The sequence below is a fragment of the Dendropsophus ebraccatus genome, chromosome 2 (assembly GCF_027789765.1).
Source record: "Dendropsophus ebraccatus isolate aDenEbr1 chromosome 2, aDenEbr1.pat, whole genome shotgun sequence".
Taxonomy (NCBI): domain Eukaryota; kingdom Metazoa; phylum Chordata; class Amphibia; order Anura; family Hylidae; genus Dendropsophus; species Dendropsophus ebraccatus.
Genome location: NC_091455.1, coordinates 113,718,412 through 113,732,434, shown reverse-complemented (window position 1 = coordinate 113,732,434; position 14,023 = coordinate 113,718,412). Strand labels below are relative to the sequence as shown.

The following is a 14,023-nucleotide window of genomic DNA, read 5'->3' as shown; positions in this document are numbered from 1 at the left end:
GGCACGGCAAGTGGGTGTGGTTTGCAAAAAGGGGTGTGTCATAATTATTGTTCAATTATCATTACCGCGGCTACATGTGCGATAAACCGCGATATTGATTTTAGCCAATATCGCCCAGCCCTACTGTACATTCATTATCTTTTTTTAGTTATCATGGAAAACATGGGACTTCCAGTGTTTAGGCTTCACACTGCCTTAAAATCCTGGGGAGGAAAAAACAATAGCCTTTTTTTTTTTTGCATAAACGCCAGCTTCCAGATGATAGCTGGAAGTCAGTGGAAGTCAAAAACTATAGAAAAAATGCAAATGCATGAAAAAAATGCCATGCGCTGCATTGGCTTTTTTAATAGTTTTTTTCTTTGGCTTGAAAAATGCCAGACAAAAAGTGTGTGAGACTCTTTTTCTTTTGTTCCAAAGAGTCTAAACACAGGAAGTCCTGTATTTTTTAGGTCATCACTGTGCTCATAAAGAAAGCCGTCATTGAACGCAGTGAACTGTGACTCTCTGTACTGGTCAGACGTCATGCGTTTTTTAAACCAGCACAAAAGAAAAAATCTGCCTTTAGGAGACTGGACCTGGATTTCTGGTAAGTTCAGCTTTGATTTTTTTTTTTTTTCAAATCTATATTTTTATTTATTTTTTCATATAAACATACTAAACAATAATGACTGTAAATTGCAAACTTGCTTTATATCACATATTTAGATTTCCACATCCTCCTCAGTCTCATATCACAAGGAATTGGCACTGGGTAAACAGCAGAGCCAGAAGCAAAGATAACTATATTCTTGGTGCAGGTCAAAGAGTGTTTCTAATCTTCCTAGATAAATGGAGATCACAAATACTGACTCTTAAGGTGACCAATACACCTATTGATAAATGATGACCAGACGATTGTTCAGCCGTCAGTTATCTCTTGTCTTCCCACCACGCATGACCCATATGAGAGCCCCATATTGCTTATACCAACAGCTGAACCTTCCGTGAGTGCAAGTATTGCATTGCCCCCCCAAAGGTATACAAATTACCAGTATACACTTATTATGGGAAATGCTTATAAAGTGTTTTTTTCCCTGCACTTACTACTACATCAAGGCTTCACTTCCTGGATAAAATGGTGATGTAACATCCAGAGCTGTGCGGGCTGTGGCTGCTGGAGAGGATGATGGCAGGGGGACACTGAAGGACGCAGGGCACTGGAGGGACACTGCGCACAGCTCTGGGAGTCGGGTTGTGACATCCCCATGTTATCCAGGAAGTGAAGCCTTGATGCATTAGTAAGTGCAGGGAAAAAAAGCACTTTATAAGCATTTCCTGTAATGAGTGTATATTGGTGATTTGTACTTTGCCCATACAATACTTTAATAAAAATTTTTGCTGGACTTCTCCTTTAAGCATCCTCCTTCGTAAATAATTGGCTTACACAGCAGGTCTATCTTGCCTTAGTCAGATTATTTTCAATGAGCTTTGGACACTTGGGAGGCTTCCATACAATTTATACAGATGGCTGAACCCAGGGCCGGCGTTAGGGGGGGGGGCAAAGAGGGCAGTTGCCCAGGGCCCCCATCCCCCAGGGGCCCCCTGCCCCAGTTACAGTGAGTGTTAGGTGCAGGAGTGCACAGACAGCGTCCTGCAACCTCTGTCAGTGATCCCTGGCTGCAGCTTATGGCTGCTATCAGGGGTCACACAGAGGCTACAGGACGCTCTGCTCCGGAGAGTGTAGCTCCCCCTCCCCCTCCCTTCTGTACCATGTGATTTCCTCTCTCTTCCTGGTGTGGAGCTGTCGGGACGATAGAGGAGAGGGCTGCAGTGTAAGGAGCAGAGCCTCCTGCTGCTGCTGCCATGGACAAGGACAACTACACCCAGCATGCTGTTAGAGGGGGTAAGTATACTGTACATGTAGTGTGTGTATGAATGCTATGTGTATAATGGATGAATGTAGTGTCTGTTACATGTCATGTGTGTAGTGTGTGGGCTGGATGGTTTGGATTTGTATAATGTGTTTTTATGGATGTGTTAGAGTGTGTGTGTGTGTGTGTATGTATGTATGTATGTATGTATATATATATATATATATATATATAATATATATATATAATATTAGTGTGTGTGTGTATAAGAAGCACTGCTGACTCCAAGTGTTGAGGTGAATAGACTGTGTATAGGAGCTGCAGCCATTCTCTGGTGACCACTGAGGCCGCTGATTGGCTGCAGCTCCTATGTATAGTGTATGATGATGTCACTAAGGCAACACAGTGTATTTTATTGAGAAAAAATAAGGTGGCGGTCACTGTATGGTCTGACAATAAATAACCAACACCGCACTTCCCAAGCAGTATATAAGTCCATACACATCCAACGGATTCCACTAAATCCGCTATATAACAGCAATACTTTTTAGAGAGATGTGTCTAGTGTGCGAGAAATACCTTAAAGTTGCCGCTTTGCCGTGTTCACTCCACGAAATCAAGGAGAGTACTCACACAGATGCAGACTTTGCGTTCATTTATTTTTCTTAAATCGGTATCTCGTACAGGACAAATTCAAATGCTCACAGGCTGGCGTGTTCCACTCTCAGTCCAAACCATCCAACCTCGCGGCGGACGTTTCGGAGGACAGGCTCCTCCTTCCTCATGCGTCACTGTATGGTGGTAATATTGGTCCGTATATAGAGTCATTTTGCAGTGGTCAGTCTATGGTGGTAATATTGGTCCGTATATAGTGTATATAGAGTCATTATGCAGTGGTCAGTCTATGGTGGTAATATTGGTCTGTATATAGTGTGTATAGAGAGTTATTACCGCCATAGAGTGACCACCACATAATGACTCCATATATACACTATATACAGACCAATATTACTGCCATGGACTGACCGCCACATAATGCATAATGACTCTATATACACTATACAAACCATTATTACCGCCATAGAGTGACCGCCACATGATATTGGTCTGTATATAGTGTATATAGAGTCATTATGTGGCGATCACTCTATGGCAGTAATATTGGTCTGTATATAGTGTATATAGAGTCATTATGCAGTGGTCAGTCTATGGCGGTAATATTGGTCTGTATATAGTGTGTATAGTGTCATTATGCAGTGGTCAGTCTATGGTGGTAAAATTGGTCTGTATATAGTGTATATAGAGTTATTTCCGCCATAGAGTGACCGCCACATAATGACTCTTTATATACACTATATACAGACCAATATTACCGCCATAGAGTGACCGCCACATAATGACTCTATATATACACTATATACAGACCAATATTACCGCCATACAGTGACCGCCACATGATATTGGTCTGTATATAGTGTGTATATAGAGTCATTATGTGGTGATCACACTATGGTGGTAATATTGGTCTGTATATGGTGTATATATGGAGTCATTATGTGGTGGTCATGGTGTGTGCTGGTCTGTATATAGAGTCATTATGTGGCGGTCAGTCTATAGCGGTAATATTGGTCTGTATATAGTGTGTATATAGAGTCATTATGCAGTGGTCACTCTATGGCAGTAATATTAGTCTGTATATAGGATCATTATGTGGTGGTCACTCTATGGCAGTAATATTGATCTGTATATAGTGTATACAGAGTCATTATGCGGTGGTCAGTCTATGGCGGTAATATTGGTCTGTATATAGAGTTATTAAGCGGTGGTCACTCTATGGCGGTAATATTGGTCTGTATATAGTGTATATAGAGTTATTATGTGGTGGTCACTCTATGGCAGTAATATTGGTCTGTATATAGTGTATACAGAGTCATTATGTGATGGTCAGTCTATAGTAGTAATATTGGTCTGTATATAGTGTATATAGAATCATTATGTTGCGGTCATGGTGTGGTGCTAATATTGGCGTGTATATAGTGTCATTATGGGGCGGTCACTTTATGGTGGTAATATTGGCCTATACATAGTATGTTTTCATCAATAACGGTATGGAGGTAATATTTGGTCCTGATATAGTGATTTTTTTTATTTTATTTTTTAAAACCATGCATATAGATAGTTTTTGTGTTTACACCACTAGCGGCGGTGCTGACATGTAGCGGCAGTCCCGGCATGTAACCTTCTAAATTGACTCAATGTGACTAAGGGCCATAATACACGGAGCGAAAATTGTCCTAACCTGGCCGATATCGCTCTGTGTATATAGAGACAACAGTAATCAAATGATCATTGTCTTTTGGCAAGTGTAAAAATCATTGTCTGCTGATGTGCGTATAACATAATAAAGCTGGTACTTACCTGATCACGTTCCCCGGTGTCCTCAGGCCTTGTCTGTTTGTTACGCCCAGTGATTGGCTGAATGGCCGATCACTTCAGAGAGAGGACCAGAAGTGAAAGCTGGGACTGGGGGATCCCACAGACAAGGCCTGAGGAGACCAGGGAATGTGGTCAGGTAGTATATATCTTCATTGTTCACTATATATAGCAAGGGCTGCACACACATCACTAATGAGATATATATATATATATATATATATAATCTCATCTGGCCCCATCCTCCCCATACACAGGAATGTTCGGCACAGCTGAGCGTTTCTGTGTTCTCTATAGGAGGGGTAAGCCATAGCCAGACAGATCTGATGACGGCTTGTCTCTCTGAGAACAAAGAGGTTGGATGTTGATTTTCCATCAAGCCCAACCCCATATGTCCACTGATATCATGTCAGAGGACTGTACAAAGAGCCCCATTCACCTTACACTGATGGCCGAACCCACCACGAGCAGCAGGTACCACCAAATTTGGCTGGGTTCACACACTGTATACTTCAGGCAGTATTTGGTCCTCAAGTCAGGTCCTCATAGCAACCAAAACCAGGAGTGGATTGAAAACACAGAAAGGCTCTGTTCACACAATGTTGAAATTGAGTGGATGGCCGTCATATAACGGTAAATAACTGCCATTATTTCAATATAACAGCCGTTGTTTTAAAATAACAGCAAAAATTTGCCATTAAATGACGGCCATCCACTCAATTACAACATTATGTGAACATAGCCTTTCTGTGTTTTCAATCCACTCCTGGTTTTGGTTGCTATACAGCCTCACAAATACAGCCTCAAATATACATAGTGTGAACCCAGCCAAAAAGTGTATGGGAACCTTAAATTGCTGCTACAATATTTCAGCATTTGGGGCCCCACCTTCAACTTTGCCCAGGGCCACATTTAGTCTAAAACCGGCCCTGGCTGAACCTGCCTCTAGCAGTTGCTTCATCTGACATTAGCATACAGTGTATGGGGACCTTTAGATGGAGACCTTACATTGATGGTATAATTCAGCAACTCTTACAATGGGAATGTGGAAATTTCAGGTCAACTAAGTCATAACATTTGTAGCACTGATTTACAGACATCATAAACCTCCCTCCAAGCTTGACATTATTTGGCAGTTGAGTTCCTCTGACTTAGATGAGGCTAGACTAAGGTGGAAGATCAATTAGCAGTATATTATCATATCACATATTATAATTCATTCCTATGTGGGGAATAAGTACTCAAATCCTTTATTCCAATTGCACCTATAGTTAGTCTGTGTATAACGCTGAAGCCCATACTTGGATATTACAGTAACAGCCATTCCCAACATAGGTGCATATCACATATACATTGCATCAAACACCCATAAATTGCTGCAAAGTGATGCCACCCCACCAGGACCCCCTCAATGCATGTTTCCCATTGTGATCGCTTCCTCAGGAGGGCATGAGGGACACCTAGATTCCAGGAAGCCTTAGCCTGGCAGTTGCAATCCATAATAGTTTGCGGGGGGTCCCCTATATATATCCATACCACTGTTTTTCCAGTGACCACAGTTATTGTTGGAAAATACTATATTCTCTCCTTCTATTCTATGTGGTTTTATTTAAGTTGCTAGGAGTCCGACTGCTGGTATTCTTACCGATTCCAAGAACAGAGACTCCACCATCCCCACAATTCTCTTTGGGACTGCCAAATACTTCAGAGCACTTAACTCAGAAACATTTAAAGGCTTTATAGAGGATGAATAAAGTGGTGGCCCAACAGGTGCAGTGACCAGTTCCCTAGTGATAGGGACTATTGAGCGAACTTGCCAAACATTCAGCTTCAGCCAAACCCGAACCCTCAGCATTTGACTCCCAGTGGCTGGAGAAGTTGCATGCTGTCCTACGGAGTCCTTAAAAAAAAACAAAAAAACATGGACACAGCAATAAGCTGTATTGATGTTTTCCTGGGATACAGTATTTAGGGCTGTATCCAACTTCTCCAGCCACTGGGAGTCAAATGCAGAGCGTTCAGGTTCAGCTAGTTCGCTCATCACTAGAGGGGATGATTGTTGAAATACCACTTTAAATGAATAGGATTAAAGGTATTCCTGGGAAATAAAATACTTTTCCATGTTGCTCCCCTGTGCACTTAAAAGTAAAAGACAACACAATTGCCTCCCCACCTCTGCTGCTGTCAGATCTTCTGATCTCCGCTGTTCCTGTTCTGTCTGTATGTTTACATCCTGCACCCCGCTCAGCCAGTCATTGGGCTAGTGGGCAGGTCACCAGTACATACTGTACTTTACTGTGTTATTATGAGTGTAAAGCAGGCTCTTTTCTATAGACTACAATAGTAAAGGGGGTGTCTTTAGAAGACAACCACTGTCCATATGCCGCCATTAAGTTATCACTTGTCTTGGTCTGCATTATTAATGTACAAATAATCTCTAAGACTTGAAAATGAAAGAGTGAATAAAAGCTGTCTCTCTTTCCTATGATGTACATGCTGCATGGTATATTGCTCCCCATGCTGATTTTCACCATATCCACTGCCATTTTTATTATATGTTTACACGTTTCACTTCATGACTTTACTGCTGGCTGCTCAGAGATTCCTGTCTTGGGCCCTATTAGCACATAGCAAGGTTCTTTGAATCCGTGTGTGCTGCAAGGCATACATTCCCACGGAAACATTGGCTCTAACTAGGAACGGTCAAGTCAGTCCTTAAAAGAGACAAATTGAACCTATGGACATTCATCACTAAAGAAGCGTCATTCATCAGTGCTGCATTTAATACAATGTTATGTCTGACATCATATAGTCAGATAATATAACAGAAAATATTTTTACTCTATAAGACATTAGATCTTAGTTATTCTTCAGATCCAACAAATCCTGTAGCTCAGTGTGTAAAAGGATTATCTTAGACTTTAATTCTATACAGCCCCCATGTGCAATAGACGAAAGTCAGCCTAATCCACCAATTCCGGTAGGATAGTCTGATTGTATAAAGTCTATGGAGGCCTTCAGGAGGAGTCAGGGAGCAGTAGTTTTCTTCCCATTGACAGGAGAGTGTGCAAATGTAGGGAGGCATTAGGACGTGAATGCTTTGGCTGGCATTGCAATTCACTACAGCTTATTCCATGCAAGTGAATAGGGAGCTGTACTAACAGGTACAACCACTATCAGAAGTACAGAGCTGTGCCTAGTATACTACGAAGGGGCCCTTTCTAACAAATGGGTCAGACCCTCACCAATGTAACTACAGTGTCCTGGGTAACCCTTTCAAGCACTGACGCACCTCTTACAGCTGACGTGTAGCTTTGTGGTTTTACACACTATGGTGAAACAATTACCTCTTGACCTCCCTGTATGAAGTGTATCCCTGCTTGTCAGGTAATAGGTAGACTGCTGTACAGCATATGCAGGCAGGGCGAGTTGCTGAGTCACTGTGGGAGAACTGCTGAAAAAGCCTGTTGGAGCCAGTGCTTACTGACCCTGACAAGCCCAGCTTTGTTTTGTAATTCACTGTCATAGAGAGATGGAAATGGAAAGAGAGTCAGGTGAGGATGAATGTAGCTAGGAAGGGAACATCTCTGTATGTTTCTGCATGCCTCGCTGCTGTCACACAATGTCTTTTTTCAGCAATACCTCTATAGGCTTTATGTACATTCATTTTTATTATTAAAATCCCTGTATGTGTGTGCCAGTGGCTTTGTTCACAATGATATGCAGTATGGTAAGGTAACTGATAACTTAATGACTTCATGCAGCATATTGGCCCCAGTCTTTCTCTCCTTTTATCTATGTTTTGTATAAGGTGTGCTACACAGCACATACATAGCTTTTTATCAAATAAACGTTCTCAGTGCAGCATAGCCTGCACACATCTGTCTATTGTCGGGGTGATAAGATACAGTAAAGCCTTGGATTACATGTAACCTGGTCTAAGAGCATTTTGCAAGACAATCTTAACAATTAAAACATTTGTAAATTGGTAAATGAGCAAGATTTTGTAATACGAGCCTCCCGTATCCCCATCCTGATACTGTACTGGGTAGAAAGCCTTTTCATTTTAAAGAGAACCAATCACTATTAGGTCAGGTTCACACGGTGTATGACACTGGCGGGTGTCAGTGAAGATCATCCCTGCCGGTACTGCAGTACCGGCCAGATAATCTTTATTTCTGTTGAATTGGGATGCGGGCGCACATGTCAGTTTTTTTGTGCCGACACTTGCGATCCCGGCCGGAGAGTATCCTATGTAATCCCATTCACGGCAAAACAATGTAAGTTTCATATTTATCACGCTCGTTGTTGCAAATCGGCAACAACGGACAAGATTATCAGGAAATTTACGTTGTGTGAACATAGCCTTATAATGCATATAATGCTGTTAGGAGCTCCTAAGGGTCCATTTACACAGAAAGATTATCTGATAGATTATCTGCCAAAGATTTGAAGCCAAAGCTGGGAACAGACTTTAAACAGAGATCAGGTTATACAGGAAAGCGTGAGATTTCTCCTCTTTCCAAATCCATTCCTGACTTTGGCTTCAAATCTTTGGCAGATAATCTTTCTGTGTAAATGGACCCTAATAGACCTGCTAAAGCATTGTCTTACCATACTTGGTGTCCTACTAGGACAGGGGTGGGCAGTTAGGTTTCTCATGGGGCCAAATAAGAAATTTGAATGGTTTTCAAGGGTCAGACTAAAATATGCTCAGTACAACACCACATGTCACATGCATACATCATGCTGAGAACAGAATACCAAAGTGTATATAGCAGTATATACACATGGGGGAGTATATAACCGTATATACACGGTGAAATATATAGCTGCTATATATTTTACCATGTGTATATACTGCTATATACTCCAACATGTGTATGTACTGCTGTATACTCCACCATGTGTATATACTGCTATATACTCCACTATGTGTATATACTTCTCCATGTATATATTACTGCTATACATTAACCATGTGTATATACTGCTATATTATAGCCGTAACTAGTCATCTGGGCGATGTCTGGGCCTTGACTAGTCGCGGCTTTCTGTCTGTCAGCTCGCTCTGCAGGGATGATTGACAGGAAAAAAGGCTTCTAACGGGCCTCTTTGATAAAAATAATGGTAAAACCTAATACACTTACAGGGGAGCTATCAGCAGGTTTGACTCCAACCTGCGCAGGAGATGCAGAGGAGGAGGGTATGTCTCTTATCTTTATCCTTGGCACCGTTCCGGTTTACTCCTTGGTCCTGTAAGACTGTTAGGAGCACTGCCCTGCTCCCATAGTGCTGATGCGGGCCGGCCAGGGGCAGATTAGAGCAGTGGGGGCTGGGCAGTGCTCCTAACGGTGCCCCAGTGCTCCAGATAGTGTTACCAGGCCGAGGAGTTAAAGACTAACGGCACAGAAACAGCGTTAAGGATGAAGAGACATACTGTACCTCCATCCTCTGTGCAATAGGGAGCTGTCAGCTGGTTAGATTTGTCTCACCTGCTGATAGTTCCACTTTAAGTTTGTTGTTTCCCATATTTTACATGGACAATAACAGAGAAAGAGGATACATGCAGCAACCTTTTCAATAAAGAAAAAAAAATGGCACATTGAATGTAATAAGTGGGCATTAGGTAAAGTCAAGGACCACATCTGAATCCCTGTAATGTGGTAGTTTGCTCACTACTCATCTATATTATATATAGATCTATATAGATTGTCATGACGTGACTACTGCCAAGCTGCTTCTCTGCTGTCAGCACAGTGCCAGTACAGCTTTGTGCGGAATAACTGAGTCACGTGTGACAGTCTGGTTACTAGGGATACACTGACTAACAAGCCGAATAATAATAGCCCAGCCATCAGCTCTCTTACTGCCATGCTAAGAATCCCTATTTATACTGAGCTTGAGAACATTTTCTTTTTTCCTTGTAAATGAGAATTACTGACTACAAATGTATCAAAATCTACATAGTAATTTTATTATTAATATGAAATATTAGCTAGGGAAGAGAGCCACTACAGAGAATAGCTTCTACTTGGCCTAACCATGTATTGTATTTTATATGCATAGGAAAGAAGAACAAATGGAAAGCGCCTTCTGGTGTAGTATATCACATTAATGCTATCAAGCTTTTCTTAGAATTGGTGTTTACGTGCACTCACCTTTTAGGGTTTCATAATCATATAGGCTGATAAAGGGAATCTGGTTTGTGGATATTTAGTCCCATTGGTCCGCTCCGAGCCTGGTACCTTTGTTTCCTGTATAGGCCGCTTACTGTATTATATAGTATACACACCCACCAATCCTTCTCACACCACTGGAGTAACATACAACCCTCGCAGAAATGTATACAACTACTTTACTCATAACATAAGGTACAAGGACACTATACATTATGTACAGATACAATACATTACATAGAGATCACAACCACACACAGATGCCTCCTTTCCTACCCTCCTGGATACCAAGCACCATGTGACCAGTACTGTGTATGTATATACAGTATAACATATATCCAGATCCTACACCGTATCCTGGATCTATAGTTAATAGCAAAGCCACATCCAGTAGCCGACCACTATAGCATGTACATATAGAAACTTGTGCATAAACAGCATATATATATATATATATATATATATATATATATATATATATATATCTGTACCAACACACACTGATACCTAGAATATCTATATATACACATATACAGTCTACTGTGATGGTATTATTATATTGCTATATACACACACAAAAGGCCACATATATTATACCTGTTTATTTGTCCCAACCCATTCTATGGACTCCACCCTTTGGCTATGTCCACACAACGTTTTTTCAGCTCCGTTTAAAATGATGTCCGTCATTTTGAGTCTAAAATAATGGACGTCATTTAGCTGTCTGGCCTCCCCTTTGGGTGCTGCTTAATTGAAAAATCCGCTGTTTGCAAAAGACGTCCGTAAATAATGATCCTGTTCAATATTTTGACGTCCGTGGTAAAAATGTCCGTTATTTATTGCATTGTGTGCAATGGACGTCCGTCTTCCCATTGACTTTAATGCATTGCCATTGCAGTTAGTTAAATCGTGGCAAAAGCTGACATTTTTTTTTATATCAAAATCGGCCGCCTTTTCTTTATTTTTGACGTTGTGTGAATATAGCCTTTGACCACTCATATACCTTACAGTGAGGGAATGGAGAATGTTGACCAGCTGGTTAAATAAGCTTCTTCCTGGACTCAGGGCCTTTGAAATGCTGATGTCCAAATGGTCTCAGTGAATGCCTTATATCAGTATATACTATATACCTGTACCAGGTATATTTATATGTGGTCACAGCTCCTGTAACACAGGCACAACTCTATAGAAGGTTTTTTAATACCGAAACATTGGAGGGCTCAGGCAACAGCCAACTGCATTGGATAGAAAGTGTAAAACATAGCAAACACCAGCCAACATAGAACATTTCTCCCAAGGGTTATCATAGGCATTATTACTAATTCACCATAGTCGGATGTTAGTACCACAACATTGGGAGATAATCAGAAAAAAGGTTTATTTAAAAAATGCAGTTTGTTTTGGCTCACTAGTGAAATAAAGCCTTCCTCAAAGACCTGCGCTTTCCTTCTGGAGAAATTCTCTCCATGGGCATTGCTGACTTTTGCACTCATTTTATATGCATGGGCACTATGTGATGCTGCATTTCCTTTGAAATGGGAAAAGCATTCATCTTATGGCAGGTTTGCCAGTGTTTTAAACTGGACAGCTATAATCTGAAGCGTTGTTATAGACATCACCTCCTTTTTGCCAGCACTGTTCTTTATAATTGAGGTCTCTGTATGGTTATACTAATAAACTGCCTGACTGTATGTTAGTAGAACAGGTGGGTGCTGCCTAGAACAGAGAAGGATTGGATGAGAGCTGAGCTGCAGAATAATTTATTATTAGGGTAAAGCTCATTTACAATTTAATTATATTAACTGATATAGTGTAGATACCGGTTGGAAGGCACTGTGGCAAACACTCAGACATGATAGTCTCTCCCTTTACCTCATAGATTGTAAGCCCTCACAGGCAGGGTCCTCTCTCTTCATGTACTTAAAATAAATAAATAATAATAATAATAGTAAAAAAATTACTGGAATTTTCAAAAGCAGGTCTTAAGTCTTCCAGTACTTATCAGCTGCTGTGTGTCCTGCAGGAAGTGGTGTTTTCTTTCCTGTCTGACACAGTGCTCTCTGTTGCCTCCTCTGTCCATGTCAGGAACTGTCCAGAGCAGCAGCAAATCCCCATAGAAAACCTCTCCTGCTCTCCAGACTGGAAATAATACAACTTCCTGCAGGGCATACAGCAGCTGACAAGTACTGGAAGGCTTGAGATTTTTTAGTAGAAGTAAATTACAAATCTCTGGCACTTTATGGCAGCAGTTGATTTGAAAGAAAAATTTTTTGGGTGTACAACCCCTTTAAATAAAATAGTTATAGCTAATTAAAGTAATGTGTTAAAAACAGCCTGAAGGCTCTACATATTCCGGACCTGAAGAAGTTAATGCTTTGCTTTTACTGTTAGTTACTGGCTAGTTATAATTGTATATGGTTTTATACAGTGTGGATTGAAGCATAACCTGTAACACTATTAACAAGTCTCAGCGTTCATTATGATCAGGATGCTCAGCAAATGTTCTCTCTGCCCTCAGCTATGTTTTGTGATGTTCTGGACTCCGAATGTATCAGAGAAGATCCTCATTGACATAATTGGAGTAGATTTTGCATTTGCAGAGCTTTGTGTGATTCCTTTGAGGATATTTTCCTTCTTCCCTGTACCAGGTAAGTGATGGTTGCCTCGAGTAATATACTCTACACCCACAAATATTGATTTTTTTCCAGCACACATGCACAAATCAGGTTACCGAGCATTAATATGAAGTTATTTATACATTTTCATTATTTTCACAGTTGAACATATTTTCTAAATAGACCTAAGCTGTAAAAAGTACAGTAAATATTCTTGCTATTCGGATTTTGCTTCAGCCCCATTGGGTCCACATGTGGGCCGGCCTAATGGCATGTGCACACTATAGAATCCTGGCGGATCACCCGCCGCAGATTCCGCAGCTCGCCACAGTGGCCTCATGTATTTCAGCTGTTCCCATAGGCTTCATTCTATGGTTTGGCAAATCCTGCCGTCCTCCCGAAGAATAAGTTGGGGCGAGCTGCGGAATCCGTGGCGGGTGATCCACCGTGATTCCATAGTGTGGAAATAACCTAACTGAATATACATTCTGCTGTTTTTATTTCCTAGTTTTATTGCACCTTGGCCAAGGATTTTCCTTAGTTGTTGACCCACAATGTTAAACAATTTGTTTTTAAAAAATATAATCTTCCCAAAATCATATAATACATAATAATGTGTAACGTTGGCAGTATAATAGTGGCGAGAGCTTTCTTTCAGCTCTGATTATATGATAAGATTTCACTGTTGTATTCCATTGCATTCAGAAGCCACATCAGCACTACATTGTATCATCCTGTGCTCTTATCTTCTTTTACTCAGTTACTGTGCGGGCCCACTTAACTGGATGGCTGATGACACTCAAGAAGACATTCGTGCTGGCACCAAGCTCTGTTTTAAGAATAATCGTCCTCATCTCTAGTCTTATTATCTTGCCTTATCTAGGGTAAGTTTCTTCCTCACATAACAAAATGGAAAACCATGACCTTGAGTAGTGGATTACATTAC

The 14,023-nt window shown here is 41.0% G+C and overlaps 1 protein-coding gene across 1 annotated transcript in view; it reads left to right on the top strand.

Annotated features, from left to right (window-relative positions):
* Nucleotides 1–14,023, top strand: part of ANKH (ANKH inorganic pyrophosphate transport regulator) — a 99,286-nt gene that overhangs the window by 73,791 nt on the left and 11,472 nt on the right. Inside the window, exons 9-10 of the mRNA XM_069958141.1 lie at nt 12,981–13,110; nt 13,838–13,961. Coding sequence (XP_069814242.1) covers nt 12,981–13,110; nt 13,838–13,961 — 254 coding nt within the window. The remainder of the gene's footprint in view (nt 1–12,980; nt 13,111–13,837; nt 13,962–14,023) is intronic.